This window comes from Eublepharis macularius, chromosome 12 (assembly GCF_028583425.1).
Source record: "Eublepharis macularius isolate TG4126 chromosome 12, MPM_Emac_v1.0, whole genome shotgun sequence".
Taxonomy (NCBI): domain Eukaryota; kingdom Metazoa; phylum Chordata; class Lepidosauria; order Squamata; family Eublepharidae; genus Eublepharis; species Eublepharis macularius.
In genome coordinates this window covers 29,479,537-29,499,620 of record NC_072801.1, presented here as the reverse complement: position 1 = coordinate 29,499,620, position 20,084 = coordinate 29,479,537, and the positions used below count along the sequence as shown (strand labels likewise).

The window sequence follows — 20,084 nt, the reverse complement described above, 5'->3', positions numbered from 1 at the left end:
AGCCATCTACATTCATGGGAGGCTTCTTATATATACAATAGGATTTATTTTAAAAAGGCTGTCCTGTTTCAGTATCTAGCGCCACTGGTTCACTCTTGGTAAAGAAGAACTCTCTCAAGATACCATGCGGCGGCATTAAAGGCAGAGAAAAAATATTTTCCAAGGGCATTTGGTCCTCTGTGTATGGGCTCCCAGTGGAAGGAGAAGAGCTTCGCTGGTCAGAGCCTCGAAGAAGTTCTTTTAGTGGATGGGCCGGTAGGGAAATGCCATGCCTGGTATGAAAGTCTGTACGGGGTGGGCCGGAAGAGCCGGATGTGCTGGGATTGCAGGGTGTGCTGCATGAGTTGGATATCCCAGTGGAGGCGTATGGATGGGGGAATAGAACCCTGGCGGCAGGGCAGCATGTGCTGGCTGCTGGACTGGACCAGAGATCACCAGCTGGAGCAGGCTGTAAGCAAAAAAGAAAAGGAAGGAATTTGGAGTGGCACACAGAAGACCATTAAGAAGAGTGCCTGAGGCATGAGAGAACTGTGATGCTGGCTGCTGATTCATCAGTGGCCACTCACGAGCTGAGCAACTAAGGGCCAACTTTAGACACAAAAGGCTATGTCCGCCTGTTCCAAAGCATTTTGGACATTGATGAATATATTTAAGGCTCTGCAGGACTTTCTGGACTGTCTAAAGAATACCGCTTTGGAACTCTTTGTGGATTATACTAACCGCACTATCCGTATACTGATTTGCCAATTTGAACTTTATACTTGTTTACATTACTCACTTTATGGGGGCTGGAATTGGAATTGCTAATTATAATACTACTTTTGAAAAATTTTCTTTGAAGAATTGTTAAATCTGAATAGTAAGTTGGCTTGTGGTGCGGGGTTTCCCTGTATAATTGCGGTTTGCTACCGCACCTCTGTTTTTCATTGGTCGTTGTTCCAAAGCATCAACATGTGCAAAATGCCAACAGGATGCCATCTGATCATAGCTGTAGCCACAACATACCAGTCAGAAGCTAGTGCGAATGGACATTTGGCATCGTAGCATTACTATTCAAACTGGAGGGGGGGCACTTTGCTTTCCCATGCCTCTTTTCTTGCCCTCTGAGATAGAGAGGTATGGTGGTATGAACTCTCAGGGAGTGCATGGCACAATTTATATTTTTTTTGTTTCCAACAGAAGGGCAGCTTCCTTACTTGTTGTGTGGTAGTCTGGAGCAGACTGTCCTTAGGTCCTCTGAAAGAGAGCAAAAAAAGTGAGTATTCAGCAAAGAAGAAACAGAGCGATTCCCTTAGGGGCTTCTAAGCAGAGGTATCCTGCGGAGAACTGCTTTCTCATCCAAGATCGTGCCATGTGGCCTCCTGGGACACATTCTTAGGGAGGTCAGTACTAGCAGTTTTGGAAACAATATTCAAGTCAGAAGCCTAAAAAGACACAAACTTCTCTTGGGCTTGAGCTATGCAGATGAGGGGAAGAGGGAAGGGAACACGCTGTAATGCCTGGGATTGCTTTTGGGCATTATGAGGACACTGGGTGGCAGGAGGGCTAAGCAAGCAGGTGGTCAAGTGTGCACACATACACACCCTTACCTCTCAAAGTCAGTCTCACACCCTGAGGCCCAGAGCTGTAAAGCAGCTATCACACAGCTGTTGCAGACTTCCAGTACTGCAAACAGCGTCACTTGTACACAAGGGTGCTTGCTTGTTCACCTCTGACACTGCTCATGAAGAACCCTGCAACAAGCTCCCACCTCCCTCCACACACACACACCCAACCTTAGCTGGCTGTCGGTATGTGCTAGCTACCCTCAGCACCAACCTCTCGTGCACAGAAATGTTCCAGCTGCCATGGCCACCTGCAGGGCTTGAGCCAGCCGGTCGAGAGCCAGCTCCACCTCTTGGGAGGCATTCAACGGATTGAGTTCGTCAGAGAGCCTGCTAATTTCATCCACGAGAGACACCACATGGTCAAAGGGCACCAGTCCCAGGCGGCCATATAGATTCTTCTCCGTTAAGTGCCCCTGCAGCAGCATCAAGACCTGAAGGACGCTCAGGTGCAGTTTGGAGTACAAGGGCTGACAGTCTTGATCAGAGGCTGGAGCTGAGCTCTTGGCAAGCTTGCCGTTGGGGTGGCCGTTTGCCAGGGCAGGCTTTTTCCGCTTGTAAGCCAGGGGGGCTTTCACACACCAGCGGATCAAGCCACTAAGAGGGGTGAGCTCCAAAAATCCTATTGGCAGGCTAGCTGCAATGGGCGTATTTAAGAAGGTGATTAGGATCAAACGTGGGTCTTCAAAGATCCAAGAAACAACCATTTCTAGCAAGTCCGGAGGGGGGATGAGGTCATCTGAAAACAAGGGAAACACAGCTCTAAAGCAGCCATTGTGAACCCCACTGGTTGTATCATCCCTCGTGGATTGCTAGCCCCCTAGACAGCCACTCGTTTTTGCTAATGCACATGTTCAGAGAGCAAGAGTCCCGCTTCCACATGCAGAAAGAGCAGCAGCAAGGTGGCAAGCTAAGCTCACTCAGTGGGAGCAGATTCCCTTTCGGCCCTGGCAGGTTCAGACACCTCCCCCCTCCCTGGACAAGCCCTCCCTTCTCTTTCTTCCCTCCAGCCCAGCCCCCTCCTCTGCTAGTTGATCTTCCCACACTCTGTTTCCTTGCAGTATGGAGCCCTCATGGGAAAGATCACAACTTTGGCTCCTCTTTTTCCTCTCAGGGGACTGATATATATAACATAACTTTGCGATGCATGCCCTCAGCTCAGTGAGGTCTCAGGCTGCAACTGAGGAGCAAACAGTGGAGCGCATGTCCAAAAAGGCTGAAGTGCACTCCTTTTGCAGCTTCAGCAACAGAAAAGTTGGGACCTCCACTTCAGCTGCAGCTTGTGGAGGCTCAGCCCTAATAAATAGGAATTAGCTGTAGGCTGTGCAGACAGAACAACTCAAATTCCCAGGCTTGGATCCTTTTTGGTGTATCATGAACTGACAAGAGCTAGCTTAGCTCCTGCTTTGTTGGGGAATTCCAGATTGGAGTATAGAGGCTTTGAGGTCCAACATCTACACTTTCACAAAAGCATTTCCCCAGCTCTATTGGTTTTCACTCAAGGAAAGGCCTGGGTGTGGTTTCCCTGTTGCTGGTGCAGCTGCTGGTAGAGCACAGCTGCAACGGGGCTTCCGCATAGCAAGTTTCCCTGCAGTTTCCTTCCCCCCAGCAGTGGTCATCCCCCTTCCTCAGGGCCACTAGGACTTTTTCAATTTTTTTTTTTAAAAAAACAGCAATTGAATATTGTTATAGCAATACACCATTATAAAAACATGTAACAGGTTCTCTGTATTTCTAGACTTTGTGAAAATAAGTCTTTTGCCCCTATTGTTGCAAAGATATGTCTTTCCCCTTATAGTTCTGCAATGGAAGGAAATAGCAATTGACTTTTTAAAAATGAAAGCTGGGAACGTGAAGAACCCATTACACATACTATTATACCATTATATCAACATAGCAATATTCAATTGCTTTTTCTTTTCTTTTTTAACACAAAAAGCATCACGGTGGCAGGGGGATGAAATGGATGCCACAGGGACAGGGTCAAGGAAAATGGATGCACATGGACAGAAAAACCTAATCTTTCCCCCCTACATGGCAGCCATCTAGGCTTTACTGCCATCTTTCCCAAAAGAAGAGAATGATTGGCTGACCAAGAGCAACTTGCTGGGTGACCTGGGGCCAGTCACACACTGCCTAGCCTACCTCACAGGGTTGATGTGAAGGTAAAATGAGGAGGGGAGAATGCTGTAAGCCACTTTGGGCCCCCAGTAGGGAGAAAAGTGGAGTATGAAGGAATTAAACAAATAAATATTGTGGAACTTGATCACTCTCACATGGAAGGCATTTCCACGCATGATGTGCACAGTGGAAATGGAGAATTACCTGAGGACATGTCATAAAGCATGGTGACCGAAGTGATGAACTGGCAGCAGAAGCGAGGGCTGGCACTGAATATTTGCTTCAGGGTTTGAATGGAACCTGGCACCAAACTGCAGTAGTCGTCCACTAAGGCCTGGGCCAGCCTCACGCAGTAGACTGTTGGGGTTCGCTGGAAGAGATTTGTAAACGGTCACAATGACAGACAGGGAGGGCAGGAGCCAAGCATGCCACACATCTCAACCTCCTGCAAAGGCATTAAATGGAAGCCAAATTGGACTTCTAATTCAGCTGGGTCACCAGACACCATGCAGTGTTTCTCTTGTCTCTTGCAAACCCCCAAATGTAAGTGAAGCAAGATGAGCTCAGAAGGACATGAGTTTCATTCTGGAGTTTTTTGGCATGCTGTAAGCTGCCTGGAAGAGATCTTCAGGATGCACATTACAAAATAAAACAGCTCACAAATACCTAAGTTTTGCCAAGAGCAAAAAAGGTGACTACTGAACACAATAACTCGTTCACGGGGGCAACAGCAGTGGATTGTGCAGGTGTTGGCTGAACTTATCTTTGCATTGGGACTTGAGCTGAAGGTACGCAACAGCCAAGGATCCTACAGGAAGGAGGAGCCCTAGCATGCTTCTGCTCCCCCCACCACTTGTTTCCACACAGCCACTTCTGCCCTGCCCTGCCCTGCTCAAGCCTCACCTGCAGCCATGAAGCTGCACATTCCAGGACAGGCACTCGGCACACGGCTACTGCCATTGAGACAAGCTTGCCCAGCAAAGTCATTCTGCAGTCATCGGCTTTGTTCCCTTGAGGGCTGAAGAGGGAGGAGAAAATGATCTGCCGGACAGAGTCCTTGCTCTGCTCCTGGAAATAATTGCACATGATCTCCAGCAGCTGAAGCTCTTGAAGCGAGTTCAGTCTCTGCAAGCACAAAGAGAAGCGGTCCTTTGCTGTTAGCCAACCCTCAAAAGGATACCTTTTCCCCAAATTCTTCCCCCGAACCCTCAACCCTGCTCTAAGGATAAAATCCCTGCTCTGAGAATTCTCCCCCAGATCCTTTAAAAAAATGGCACATGGCAAACTGGGATTAAACCCCAAAGGAAGGAGTCAGCTGGTAGCTCTCAGGTACAAGGGTTGCACTGAAGGTGAGCCTAAGATGATCTGCGTGTCCTATGCAGTGCACTTATTGTCAATTATATTTTTTACTTGCTTACTTCACTTCTACCCTGCCTTTCTCTTCAACGTGGTCCCTAAGCAGCTCTCCTCCATTTTATCCTGCCAATAGCCCTGGGAGGCAAGATAGGCTGATAGCCTGCGACTGGCCCAAGATCACCTAGCCCAGTGAGCTTCTGTGGAAGAGTGGGGAATTGAACTGGGTCTCCCAGATCCTAGTCTGGCACTCTAACCACTACACAGCACTAGCTCTACAATAATAAATTAACATTAATAATAATAAAGTAATCAAAGAAACATTAGTAAGAAATTAATGAAAATAAATCTGCGTTGTCAGAGAAAGGTTTTTACTAAGCAGTTTTTCACTTTTTTGTTGTTTGGAGAGGCGGCATGTTACGTTCTGCCGGGAGGCGACTGCGGGGGATTCTCACACCGGAGCCTCTGCCCGTCAAGAGGCCAAAAGTTGCGAGCACCGCCTGCCCTTCTCCCAAGAGGCTGGCAGAGGGTAAGGCCGAAGGACGGGCGCAGACCTGTGAACCTTCGAACGAGCAGCCTGCTGGACCCTAGGAGTTTTCGGGATAGACATGTGTCCTAGGGCCACGGATCATCCCGACGTACTCGCGGTTACCGGCGATAAGTCCAGCCGTACCTTAGCAGGGGAGCCGCGTTCCTTGGGCACCTGAAAGACGAACTCCTCCAGCAGCTCGACGGGGCCCTTGTCCACGATGGGCAGCGGCACGCTTTGCAGCTGGCTGCTGAAGAAGATGTCCAGGTGATAGAGCACTTCCTTCGCGGCACTCAAGGCGTCGCGGCGCAACAAAGAAAGGCGAATGTCACTCATTGTTCACACGTGCTCCCAGACGCGTGTCTAAATCCCGCCGCTCCACGCTCACTGCCCAGCTCCAGCCTCCATGGCCGCAGAAGGGGTCTCAGACGGCGGCCGCCGAGGACCAAACAGCACCCCTCACCCCACCCCACGTTTGCCACGCAGCGCCATCTGCCGGCAGCTCCGAGAGGGGGCGGGGCCTGGAACCTCTACCGTGACTTCCTGGAGGCGAGGCCTAGAGTTATGTCCAAACCAATCAGGGACGCTTGCCTTTTCCGCCCGGTCTTGAAGGGTAGAAGGAAGGAGCGTTGCTGGCATAAACAGGGCGCTCTGGCCCGGCTTATGGTCATGTGAGGGCGGCGGCGGCGGCGGATTCCTTGCCCGAGGGAGGGGTCCAGGCGGTAGAGAGCTGCCTTCCGGGGGAGGGGAGATGCTGGGGGTGCCTTGGCAGGCCTCAAAGCTGGACGGGACACGGCAAGCAGGCGCAGGCGGAGGGAAGAAGGAGGGTTGCCAGCCTCCAGGTGGGGCCTGGAGATCTCCCGGAATTACCACTGATCTGCAGAAGACGGTGGTCAATTCCTCCAGAGAAAACGGCTGCTTTGGAGGGTGGGCTCTATGGAATTATTCCCGGCTGATCTCCTTCCCCTCCACAAACCCCACCCTCCCCATTCCCAAATCTCCAGGAATTTCTCAATATGGAGTTGGTGCCCTAGAAGGAGGCACCAAATCAGAAGGAGCCGCAGCGCCCGTCCACTCCCTCCCACGGTGGACATGGTGTCCATTTATCTATGTGCTTCAGTGTCCTGCCTTTCTCGCCAGTGGGGACTCAAAGCAACTTGAAGCAGTGGCCAATGATCTCTATCTGCGAAATACTGCATTTTCCAAGAAAGGAATTCCACAGCTGGAAGAAGATGATCCTCTTTCCAGAGGATGTAATGAGTTGCTTGCCGTCTGCCTATTAAGTAACTCTACCCCCTGAGGCTTTTATTAAGCCTTTGTGGGATCAGCTGCATTTTATGATTAAAGAGGCAAACTGAAGAGTGGAAATTCAAAGGAGGAGATCAACAAAGACCCCAAATCGGAAAGCCTCATTGCTGCAATGAAAATATACACACACCTTACTGAACACTGGCACTTGCAAGCACATGATTAGAAAGTGGCACACGCACATGAGGTCTCCCAAGAAGTCATAAACACACAGGACCATGGGGCACCATTCCTGTAGTGCACTGGCATAAATCTGTTTGCATTTGAGATTGGCAACTGTTCATCTCAATCATTTCCCTTTCTGGAAAGCATCTTTTTAAAAAAGCCCTTTAGACCCATAAAAAAATCTTGGCCTGCCATTCCTTTTATCTACTGGTTACTTTAAGTATCCCGCCTACCCCTCCACTATATCTTAACAGAAAGATTGCATTTTCTCTTTTAAACCACTGTATTTGGTTGTGTACAGAGCCACATTTGGCTCCACCGCTGTATGCTGCAGGTGCCCTCTTTAATACATCAGCCAAATGCCCATTTGTGTTAACCTAAGAATTGCCATGCTTTTCTTTTGCTCCCTGACTTAGAAAAGACCTGTGTGTTTCAATTAGGGACCCAAAGGCTCTTAATTGCTGGCTTCTCTAGTCTCAGGGTCTGTTTATTTGTGTTTCTTTTTCTTTCTTTCTTCATCCCGGTGGCCTCCAGGACATCTTGTCAGTCAGTGCTGCTGCCCCTGCCTGAGCTGTTCTCTGTTGCCAGCAGATACAGGAGAGAAGCTTAACAGGGACAGAATAGACTCCAGTCTCAAGGAAAAAACACTCCATGATGAAGCAAGATGTGAGGCTGGCCCACTGGCATTTATTCACACTGAGTGTTATTCACGACATGAGGCACTCGCAGGAACAGGAAAAGTAGTTGAATTAATCATATTTTGCAAGAGACCATGCTGACTGCCTAAGAAACAGAAAGGTTTGCTTCAAATAAGGCCTGCGGTTCACCCAAAATACAACCCGACCTTCGAATCCACTGAAGGGAGGTGGGGCCGTATGGCAGCTTGATTGAGTGGACAGAACGTTCCCCGGTTGGAAAAGCGAGTGGAAGAATGGTGTCCTTCTCCGCCCTCTCTTAATTTCCATTGGTGCGGAGTCTTGGTTTAATTGAAGAAGCCCATCACCTTGTCATGGCTGCCAGGGAAAGGACCAGTGGCTGGCTCCAGGCTGGCTTGGGTCTAGGAGGGGAGGGGTATACTTGCTCAGGGCAACCTTGAACTGGCCCTATGACTCTAGGCAGCAAGTGTATCAGAAAACATACCTCTTGACAGAGTCACCTAGTCTGATGCTGCCCAATCGCAGAAGCTGCCTTGTACTGAGTCAGACCTTTGGTCCATGAAGGTCAGTATTGTCTACTCAGACTGGCAGCAGCTCTCTATGGTCTCAGGTCTTTCACTTCTCTTATGACCTGGTCCTTTTTTAACAGGATTTGCTGGGGATTAAATATGAAACCTTCTGCATGCCAAATAGATGCTTTACCACGAAGCCCAAATTTGGATCTTTACAGGCCAGGACCCAAATCACTAACCCTTGTGACGATTGGCTCTTCAAATGGACACAAAAATGTGGATCAAGATCCTCTAGATTCTATTTCCAAATAATTACAGACAGCCAAAGAATGCAAAACTGTGACTACCAGCTGGGGTCACTTGTGATTGGGAGAAGCTGGTTGCTTGCTTGCCTTTCAACCCTCAGGGATCCCCTTGCAATTGCTCTGATCAGTGTCCAGCTGGGGCTCTTCCACTCCAGATGTCTCCCAAAGCTGCTATTAAAAGAAGTTTAAAGAGATGGACTGCAGTCAAGGATCATAAGGCATCTGATCCCTCAGAGTGACCCTTGAGATAACTCAAACTGCTCCCCTGCAGTTCCCAAGTCTGCATGCCATACGTGAGAATGGCTTGTAGCCAGGGCTTTTTTTCAGCTGGAACGCTGTGGAAAGGAGTTCTGGAAGCTCTTGAAAATGGTCACATGGCTGGTGGCCCCGCCCCTTGATCTCCAGACAGAGGGGAGTTTAGATCACCCTCTGCGCTGCAGTGTGGAGGACAATCTAAACTCCCCTCTGTCTGATCAGGGGGCGGGCCACCAGCCATGTGACCATTTTCACTGAGGGCGATTTAAACTTTTAAAAACTCCCCCCTTGTTCCAGCTGACCCAAAGTGACATTGGCCCTAGGAGCATGCATGCACTTTGCGCATACACATGTGGTACCAGGGGCACCACCTCCCGCCAAGGGTTGCCCCCTGTGCTGGCAACCCACTGAGTTCCACCACATCTTTTCCCAGAAAAAAGCCCTGTTTGTAGCCTATGGTCCCGAGGGTCCATGGCTAGAAGGAAATCCATGCTACAGATAGTTTAAAATGGTTGGCAGTTCCAGTCTTGACTCTGGCCCGTGCTCCGATTCTTCACAGCCTCTTGATCTGGCTTACAGTTTGTTTCATGCATTACTCCTCCTTACTTGTCAACAGGTGCTACTACAAACACAGTCATCAAGCTGAAAAGCAAACAAGAGCAGGGGCTTATCTCTGCAACCCTGGCTACCAGCAGCTGAGCAGACCCACAGAACAGGTGTCTCGTCCTCACCTATTTTATGAATATTCTTCTCATCTTCAAGATGGGAATGGGCAGAGAGAACTTGCAAAAGACTTTGGGAAAGACTTTTCAAAATATAAGACTTTGGATAAAGGAAGAGAATGGGAAAATTCTCCCAAGAACAGTCTAGTTTGATGACGATCTTAGTGAGGAAATGTGTCCTGCATGGAGAGAGTGCCACCTAGGGGCCAGCAACAATATAGCAGTCGGCCTAGGTGTCAAAACCCGTGGTTGGTGGTGGAAAGTGCCCTCATAATCGCTGCTGGCTCATGGAGGCTCCTTGTGGGGTTTTCAAGGCAAGAGGCAAACAGTGGTGGTTTGTCATTGCCTGCCTATGTGTAGGGACCCCATACTTGCTTGGTGGTCTCCCTTCCAAGTACTAACCAGGGCTGATCCTGCTTAGCTTTCAAAAGGTAACAACAGCAGGCTAGTTTGGGCTATCCAGGTCAGGGATAGAAGTCTAAGCCTGTAGTTAACCAGAACTTCATAGATATGAACTACATTTGCTTTGTGTGTTTTTGGGGCTCTGCAACCCCACCACCACTCTGAAGACACACACACACCCTTGCAGGAACTGGCTGTGGCTCATCAGTAGCCCCAGAGCTTTCCTTCACACATTGCAAACATCAGAGTTTTTTCCGGGTACATCTACGGTGAAAAAGCAGATTGGACATTCTTTGGCAAGGCTGGTATGTCCATTGTATGTCTGCTTGCTACTTCCTTCTTCAGCTCTTCTAGTAATTGGACAAGCCAAGAAGAAGCAAAATAGTGAAGGCAGCACACACAGTGTAGCAGGGGGTGAGGGGGGAGAGGTCTGGTTCCAGCTATCCCCTGGAACATATACAAAAATCTATAGTTTATAGTACAATATGTTTCTATTTCTGGGGTTAGATGAGATGCTAGAAAGCTAGAAACATATGATTGGAAACTGCGAAGTTGCAGATTGAAACATATTGATGTTTGGAGGCAAATTATGAATCAGATGGATAACTAATTTTGGTTTACATAAAATACTTGCAGGAAGTGATTATTTACACTCTACTTGTCCCACTAAATTGTGAGTTAACATTACAGCATGCTTGTCTCGCGGAATTATCATTAAAACTTTCTGTTGGATATGTTTTTCTGTGTATTAAATAAAAACAATTTTTAAAAAGGAAACTTCAGGGTCACTCTTATCTCCTCTGACAGGAAGGACTTTTTAAAAAGCCATCAAAATCCCAGAAGAGTCCCATAGGGAACCCATTCACCTGTACAAATAACTGAACACCTGGCAAGGTCAGCTCCAGGCTATGAAACGTTTTAAGCAAGTTGCGCAGATGGACTTTCTTCACAGGAGCAGGAGCAAGAAAGGTAAAAAGCAGTGAAATCCCTCCAAAGAGCTGCAGATTTCATTTGCCCAGGATGGCCATCTTCTCTTTTTCTGCTGCCGCAGTCTAGAAAGTTGGGGGACAACATGGCTCTTTGCTGTGTAGTTTCAGCCTTACCACCTGTAGATCCTGCCTAGGCAAGGCCAACAGAAGTTAGGGCTTCAGTAGCTTCTCATCTCCCCATTTACTTGTGCGGTCCATCCAAATCTTGAGCAGGAATTCCTGCCAGTTTGTATGCTGGGCATGAGGAAGGAAGGATTTCTATGAACTTGACTGGGCATGCTGCCAGGAATGACCCTAGCCCAGGAATGACCCTAGCCCAGGGAATGGTGGGGATGGGTGACCCAGAAGGAAGGAACGGAACGATCATGAACCTTTTCCTTACCCTCCCCACCCCGGCACACCCCAGATACAATCGTGTCTTTCATTACAGAAAGGTGACCTTTAAAGAGGTAGGCCTGCAAGAAAATCCCTGCCAAAGAAGTCATCTGCTGCTGCGTCTTCCCCTGCGCGCAGGTAAGGCTGGCTGGTGAAGAAGGGCTTTCACCTTGGAGGGGGGAGTGTGCAGAGTGCAGAGCTGGATATCAGACCGAGGCATCAGACCCCGGGATATCTGAGGGCTGGGCTGCGATAAAACCAGAGGGAAAGGAGATCAGAGGTCAGGACATGCCTGGGACACGGGAGCAGAAGGCTCCAGGGAGACAGAAAGGCACTCCCTCCTCGGCATCTGTACCTGCTTAATCAGTTGAGCTCTTTTTTCTCCTGGGTCTGTCTTCTGATATCACAACTCACCTGCCAATAGGAGCCGTTCAGCTACCCAGGATATGCCTTCTTCACTAGTGTGAACTTGAGTCTGAACTTCTTGAATAGTTAAGTGCTAACAAAGGGATCAAAATGCAGAGCCATGCATTTCCAAAACACTCAAGGATTTGTCCTTGCCTTCCTATCTTGAACCGGCTGACCTGGCCATGTGAATCCTTGCCATGGCTACCTCACGGCTAGACTACTTGTAACGCACTCTACATGGGTCCTCCCGCAATGCCCAAATGGAAATTGCAGCTGGCGCAGAATGCCACCAATCATTTACTATCAAGAGCTAGGCAGAGTAGGAATACTCCATATTCTGCAATTGGTTACCTATAAATTTCAGGATTCAGTTCAAGGTGTTGGTTCTTACTCTCAAAGCCCTTTGTGGTCTAGGCCCCACATGCCTCCAGGACAGCCTCTCTCAATTTGCTCATCTGAATGAAATCTTCTGCAGAGCCCACCCTGCAAATGGGTAAGATCAAATGCTGCCCCTACAGGTGCATTCTCTGCCCCCCACCTGAGAAATGGCCCCTGCAAATGTCAGGAAGGCACCGGTGTTCCTATCAATTTGCAGGTGTAAAACAGAAATGTTCAAGATGCCGTTTTTATTTTTAAAGATAGGGTTGTGGTTTTAATCCTCTGAAAAATATTAGTTTCAAGTGGGAACCATGTTAGCCTGAAGTAGAATGGCAAGATTCAAGTCCAATAGCACCTTATGGACCAATAAGATTATCAGGATAGATGGTTTCAAGAGTCAAAGCTCCCTTTTTCAGATATTTTTGTTGGGGAGATTGACTCTCCAAAGCTTATATCTTGAAAATCTTGTTGGTCTTTAAGATGCTACTAGACTCAGTCTTGCTGGGGGGAAAAAGACTTTTTGTCTCCATTCTTCCCACAGTACTGCATTGTTCTTTGTATGCATGTCTTTGTGTCCTTATTCTCCAACTGTGTGCTACAGTTTCAGTGCATTGTTTATTGTATGTACTAAGCTGGTCTTTATTATAATGTTTAATATTGTTATCTACCTTGATGTGAGGTGACTAATCAGTGAAGTTAAATAAATCAGTGCATAGTCCCTAAGGAAAGTGGTGCAGTGCTGAACTTTTTATTCCAAGGAAACTCCCCTATTTTTTTCTGGGATGGGGGTGGGGGAACAGCCTAATTCCACCTCTCCCTGCAGGACCACGGCCATGAAGCCCGCACTACTGCTGGCTTTTCTCTGTGCGGCTCAGCTGCTGCCAGACTCTGCCCTCTCCTTGCGCCTGAGCGCTTTCAACATCAAGACCTTTGGAGACAGCAAAATGTCTAATGAGACCATCAATGACATCATTGTCCAAGTGAGTTGAACTGGCCAGGGAGCGTCTTTTCTGGGAAAAGGAGCTGATTCATTGAGGGGCTCAAAGTGCCTTCAGGACAAATGTGCCCTGCTGGTTAAAAAGTGACGAAAAGGCAAGAGGTAGAAATGTGTGGCACCTCTGCATAAAAGTTCAAATTATACAAGATAAGAGTGGCCGTTGTACTTGGGATGACCTGATAAGACTGCACTGGATTGTCGGTCAGGTCGTCTGGAAATAAAAACTTAAAAGTCTTAGGCTGAACTTTAAAAAGTTAAACAATTGCTGATCAAAGGTATATGCCACTGTGTCCCTCATGAGGTTGTAGCATTCTCAGGGCTCCTCCACCCAAGTGAGGCAGGGTGAGATAATATCCTGACTCGCCTAGCAGACTCCTGCAGATTCTTCACAGTCTTCCCTCTGGTCCTGTTGAGGCATTCTTCCATTCTCTTTGGGCACACACAGCCACCGATCTTTGGGCCTTTTTTTGATTTTAAGAATTTTTATTTCCATTAATAAACTCAGATGCATAAAACATAAGGCTACAATCACACAATCATCTAAATCATACCTCTACAATCATCCACTACTGCAGTCATCGATATCAGCTAAATCACACAAAGCTAAACATCATCTACCAGATCACAGAAGAAGAAAAAATAAACTACTATCATTTAAATCACGTTGTCATCAATTGAATCATATATCTATATAAAACGTGCTTACTTGTGTTGTTAATTTTTCACTTCTCTATCGTCATATCTCATAATTGTTCTTAATTATTCTTAATTTTCAACTATATAATCAAATAATATTTCCCATTTTTCTTGAAATTCTGAAATTGGCCTGTTGTGCATATAAGATGTTAATTCGGCCATTGATGCATATCCATATAGCTAGCTTATTCTTCCATTCCATCCGATCTGAACATCTTCATGCCTTCCAGTCTGATGCAAATACTGCTCTTGCCACCGTCAGATCTTTGGGTCTTTTCCTGGCCTCTCTTGTGCTCATTCGTCTGCCTTTTCCTCGACGGCGAATCCTCCTTGTCTTCAGCCCCTTCACCCATCCAGCGCTTGCAAGGGATTGGGGGCTGGCTGCTTTTTTCATTTCTTCCTCCTGAAGATCTTCTGCCTCCTGAGTGCTTTCCACCTTTCTCTGCTGCTCTCAGCTCCACCTTCTGTACCCTCCCAGGAAAGTTCCGTCCAATCAATTGCTGATACTTGGTCAAGCCTTATCCTGATTGGTTCTGGAATTCAGGACTTAAGGAACGCCCCCCTAAAGCATCCCTTCTCATTGAAAATCTATTCTGAGCTTGAAAGCTCCTTTTTAGATACCTTTCAGCCTCCTCTTAGGATCATTTACTTGCTTCACCAACTGAAAATATATTGAAACCCTCCTGGCTATCCCTCTGCAAAATTCCTACACATGCACAAAATACAGATAACCATGGCCTATATTCTGAAATGGTTACAAACGGTATTTGTTTTCCTTGTTAAGAAACCTCCTTTCTCCATAGCATTTGCCTTGTGTACTTAAAAGAGTTTCACATGGAAATATTACACACCGCATTTCATGGCCTTACTTGTTTCGACCTAGTGCAATTTTATTGTGTCCTTTCTCCAAGGAAAAGCATATGGGTTTCTCCCTTGCCTGTTTTATCCTTACAACAACACACGGAGGTACGTTGAACAGAAAAAAAAGAATGCCTGGCCTGAGTCAGCCACTGAGCTTAGAGGCAGAGGGAGGCTTTGAACTGAAACTCTCAGATTCTAGTCAAATGCTTTAGCCACTGCACCACACCGGCCACTGCACTTTAATTTTAGCTCCCCTGCTCACAATCCCTCCCTTTATGTCTGTGCGTATATCTCTATCTGCTAACTAAGGATTCACTTCATATATCCCAGGAAGTGGGCTTCTGGCCCAATCTGCCTTAAGGTGCGACGAGGCTCAGCCTTCTTGTCCGCAATTCTTCTTCATCTGAGTTTGGTGCTCAAAGCTTGTGAGGGTCTCTCTGCTTGATATCCTTCCAGATTTTGTCCACGTATGACCTCACCCTGGTCCAGGAGGTTCGAGACGCTGATCTGAGCGCAGTCAAGAAGTTGATGAGCCTACTCAACCGGTGTGTGGCTGGCAATGGAGTGAATTTTGGGGTAAACAAATGCCTGTACCAAAGGCATGCCACCACAAGACCCTCTTTCTCCAGGAAGAGGCGGGGTTTTGCTCCGAGGGAACATGGTCCCAGACAGATCATTTTCTCCTTCATTCCTTTGTGTTTAAAATCAGTGCCTTTCACTGCATTACTGATGGCTCCTTCCTCCCTAGAGCATCAGCAGAGCGGTACGGCTATGTGGTCAGCCCGCCCTTGGGGCGCAGCACCTACAAGGAGCAGTATCTCTTCATTTACAGGTGAGCATGGGGGCAGAAGAAAGATCCTGACTGTATGTGGGGGGGCACCTCCCCACGGCAGGCTCTTTCCATGAGCATAATGGACACCTTTGCCCCTGAAACGTGGCACATGCAGAGCACACACACATTCCTGATCTGGTTTCTCAGCCCCTCACTACTTCCCTGGCCTTTTCTCTAGCCTACCCATCCAGAGGAGAGCCCCTCCCTCTCCTGTCCTTAGGATGCCCCTGGTGGAGGCATTTCTCCAGCCTCTCTGCCATTCTTTACTGCCCTGTGCCATGGGCCTCTCTCTGGCACCCCCCATCCTTCCCTCCAACCCTTCTCCCTATCGTGCCATTCTTCTGGCTTGTGGCACAAGAGCCCAAGAGGTGGCACACAGCTGCTGCTGCTTTTCTTGCTACAGGGAGGACCAGGTCTCAGTTATAAGCAGTTATGCATATGATGACGGGTGTGAACCATGTGGCAATGACTCCTTCAGCAGGGAGCCTTTCATTGTGAAGTTTGCTGTCCCTTATACTGGTAAGGAGCCCCCGCCAACACCTCTGGACCTCCTAAGGTACCTGGGAACTACCTGCCCTGGCTGATGGAGCATCCTGGGCGGGTGGAGGGCATAACAGCAGAGGCCATCTGCCTGGATGCCTTCAGGAAGGGGGGGGGCACTCACTCAGTGAGCTGTTGGATAGCCAAACATTGCTTCTTTGTCACAGAAGTGAAGGAGCTGGTTCTGGTGCCCTTGCATGCTGCTCCCTCGGAAGCCGTGGCAGAGATCAATGCCCTTTACGATGTCTACCTGGATGTGATAAGCAAGTGGGGCACCCATGTAAGCTGCTCCAGTACCTGCTGCAGCTCTGCCGCTCCCTGCCCTGATTCCCTGTGCATTCAGAGGAACAGAGGAATCCCCCACCCTCCATGTGCCTGGCAAGCAGCCTGAATGCTGGGCAGTTTGGAAGTCCACTGGCAGTTCAAAACCTCGTTTCTTGGCAGGATATGCTCTTCCTGGGAGACTTCAATGCTGACTGTTCCTTTGTCCGCTCTGAAGACTGGCCCAATATCCGCTTGCGCACCAGTGCTGAATTCCAGTGGCTCATTCCAGACACCGCAGACACCACTGTGACAAACACAGATTGTGCTTATGACAGGTGAGCAGAGCACTGGGCCCCCAAAAGTCTGTGCAGCACCTCCCAGCATAGTTGCCTCCTTTGGTGAGGCAACAGTGGAGCTGGAGTTGGGGGGAGTGAATTGCCCCTTTTGTGCTGGAAACTCCCTGGGCTGTGAAAAGTGAGGCCCACTGCTACTGTCACTGACTCCATTCTGAGAACCGTGGTGCTGTGCAGCCAGGCATGCCGTAGCCTGCCCTCCTTCCTTTCCTGGAGGCAGTCTTGATGGAACTCACCTGACCCTCCAGCTACCCACAGGCCCTCTCCCAAATATTTCAGATTGCTCCCTGATCCCCCAGAGCTTCTGGAACTTTCTCATTCCTTCTGGACTTTCACTCCTCTCTTTCTCCATGGTATATTGTAGGATTGTGGTGGCAGGCCCAAAGCTGAGGGGCAGCACTGTGCCTGGAACAGCCCGAGTGAACAACTTTCAGAAGACCTTCGGCCTGACCTACAAGGATGTGAGCAGCTCTTTGAGGCACTTCTTGTGGGTCACCAAAGCCCTGGCATTTAAGGATGCTGTTCTTGGGGCTGCCAGGTTGGGGCCGAGGGCTCGGCCTGGCCCAACAAACCCATGGGCACACTTTCCCCCTTGCAGACATGAATATTGTCCTTGGTGCATTCTGAGACATTAGCTCTTTAAAATCTTGTCTTCCAGATTCAGCCTGTCTGCTGCTTAACTCAATCCTTCCTCCTCTTCTTTTTAGGCCTTGGCTGTCAGTGACCATTTTCCTGTGGAAGTGATACTGAAGACCCTCTAGATGCCTTCCTTTACCCACACAGCCAGTAACCTAGAGACTGCAGACATGCCCCACAGGGGTGCTGGATACAGCCCCATCTCCCTTCAGTGTGTTCAAAGGCCAGGTTCTAAGCTGGGTGAAACGTAGGCCTCGTGTGAAGTGAACCAATTTCTGAAGCAGTCGGCATCGTCTCTTGCAGGCTCTTTGCAACATATGATTAATTCTATTCAATTATTTTTCCTGTTCTTGTCTGTCTCATGTTGCGGATAGGTTTCAAATAAATACCTGAGGGCTGGTCTCAATTCTTGCTTAGTCATGGAGTGCTTTAAAAATTCAGCTTGTGCAATAGATAGTGCAACAATTACTGATTATTTTAAAAACCCAAAAGGAAGCCCTCTCACGGCATGTGGCAGAGGGAAATAGCAGGGAGTTAACAGTAACTAGGCATCAGCTGTACTGGTGGCCAAGCTGTTTAAAGCCTAAATCACCACACAAAGTATAAAGAATTAGCTTTTAAAGTACCGTTATTATTTATGTCACACATAGACATCTCATGTATGTGTGTGTGGGGGGAGGGGTCTTGTTTCTTCTGTGTCCCTCTTTGTAACGTTTTAGCTGTTTTCCCATAGCCATCTTTATGTTAAATTTAAAAGCACATACAAATTTGTGAATGTACCCAAGATTGGGGAAGGGGTGACAGCAAATTGCTGCACTCTTATGCTTTCTTAGCGTATGTTTGTTGCCAACTGAGAGGAAGGAAAAGGAAATATTGAAAAAAGAAAAAAAATTGTAAACAAAATAAAGTATATTATTTGGACAAAAGAGAGAGACAACTAAGAGGGACCATGGTAAGAGGTTTATAAAATGATGCAGAGTGAACTTTTTCTCCTTCTCTCGAAATACTAGAACTCAAGGGCATCCTATTAAACTGATCAGCAGTAAATTTAGGACAAAAGAAAGGAAATCTTTACTCAATGAGTGATTAAAACGTGGAATTCACTGCAGGAGAATGCAGGGATGCCCACAGGCATAGGCAGCTTTAAAGGGGTTCAGACAAATCCCTAGAGGAGAGATCTATCAACAGCTAGTAGCTCCACATTCAGAGGCAGTAAACCTCTGAATGCCTAGAGGAAACATCAGGGGAAGGCCTCAGCTTCTTTGACCTGTGGGGTTGCCCTCCGAATCAACGGGTTGGCTACTACGTAAGACAGGATTGTTGGACTAGATGGACCATTGGTTTGATACGTAAGGGCTCTTCTTATATTCTTAAATATAATCATGTCAGAAACATTCAATTTTTAAAAATGTATTCAAAGCTACTGAAAGGTTAGGCTTAAAGATGCCACAGGACACTCTGGCCTAGTTCTCACCGATATAGTAAAACTGGTTCTGGACTGTACCATGTTCAGATTTGAAACAGAACACTCAGATTAAAAAACAACAACAAATATAGAGCCACAAGTGTGGTGTAGTGGTTAAGAGTATAGGACTAGGAGACCCAGATTCAAATGCCCACTCTGCCATGGAAGCTCACTGGGTGACCTTGGGCCAGCCACATGCTCTCAATTTAACCTTCTTCACAGGGATGTTGTGAAGATAAAATGGAGGGGTAGAGAATGATGTAAGCTGCTTTGAGTCCCCGTTGGAGCGAAATGTGGCATATAAATGAAGTACATAAATACAATAAAACAAACAAACCCTTCTGCACATGGAAGACTAGTAGCAGGGAGAAGAGCTCCAACTTAGTCCTTTCCTTGTGGCTGCCATGTTATGCCCCCCTGAAGGCTGAAGAAAGCTGGTGGCAGAGGCAAGAGTTTGAGAGAACCTGACTTGAACCAGCAGCTATGGCAAAACATGTGCAATACTTAAATGTTACATTTTAGTACTTGCCCTCTGGAGAACATATGATCAGTAACTGATTTTGCTTTTCAGGAAATATAAAATAGCAGTATAAAGAAAACTTAACCTATTATCAGCATTTTCTGTTGAATTTCTACATTTAAACCCCCAAATCCCTGTATGGGTATGTGGGTGTGTCTGTGGTAAAGCAACACGAGATCTGGACTGGTTAGATCCTGGTTAGGGTTGCCGACTGCCTAGAGGAAAACATCTTGCCCCTTTAATAACATCAACATTTGATTTATATACAAAGAAAGTTATTAATAGATGCTTAATGGCATTTTATTTACTTCTATGAGTTTTTTTTATTTTTAGTCGAGTATGTGTGTGTATATGTATGTGTGTAGGTCAACACATTTTTATCAAGTGTGTCCAGTATTTCAGTCGAAGCCAACTGGCAACCCTGCTTATAACCCACCTTTCTCACCGAGACTCAAGGTTGATTACATGGTATTAGTCAATGCAATCAACAGGATCAGTAGGACATCCAGTGAACAACATAACTGGACTGGGATGGCAGGAATTGAAACCCAGCATTAAGTATTACCATGACATGTTAAATCATGCAAAATTAAATAGTAGGTTAATACATACAGCAACAGAGAGTACAGACTAGACATGGTAATATAGTCCAGTCCCTTTTCATTTATTAAATCATTCTTCCTGAATCAATTTTATTACAATAGAACGCTATTACTTTTGTTACAACAATAGTTCTGCATAGTTTGCACAATGCCAGGAGAGCAGGAGCCTTCCTGATCTCCTAGACAGACCCTTCCCTACTAAGGCGAGGTGAAGCTTTCGACCTCTGGGCCCTGCT

At 47.4% G+C, this 20,084-nt stretch overlaps 2 protein-coding genes across 2 annotated transcripts; one reads left to right on the top strand and one right to left on the bottom strand.

The window, feature by feature from the left end:
• Window positions 1-26: 26 nt before the first annotated feature.
• INTS15 (integrator complex subunit 15) lies at window positions 27-6,059 on the bottom strand. The gene is made up of 6 exons (XM_054994831.1): window positions 5,752-6,059; window positions 4,629-4,850; window positions 3,930-4,095; window positions 1,819-2,343; window positions 1,197-1,236; window positions 27-448 (listed from the first exon to the last, which is right to left on the bottom strand). The coding sequence occupies exons 1-6, from the start codon at window positions 5,941-5,943 to the stop codon at window positions 241-243; spliced, it is 1,353 nt and encodes a 450-aa protein (XP_054850806.1). The 5' UTR covers window positions 5,944-6,059; the 3' UTR covers window positions 27-240.
• Window positions 6,060-10,860: 4,801 nt separating this feature from the next.
• On the top strand, window positions 10,861-17,667 carry DNASE1 (deoxyribonuclease 1). The gene is made up of 10 exons (XM_054992943.1): window positions 10,861-10,901; window positions 11,352-11,434; window positions 12,906-13,062; window positions 15,093-15,181; window positions 15,385-15,468; window positions 15,872-15,987; window positions 16,176-16,288; window positions 16,453-16,607; window positions 16,990-17,086; window positions 17,333-17,667. The coding sequence occupies exons 3-10, from the start codon at window positions 12,916-12,918 to the stop codon at window positions 17,384-17,386; spliced, it is 855 nt and encodes a 284-aa protein (XP_054848918.1). The 5' UTR covers window positions 10,861-10,901; window positions 11,352-11,434; window positions 12,906-12,915; the 3' UTR covers window positions 17,387-17,667.
• Window positions 17,668-20,084: the final 2,417 nt, after the last annotated feature.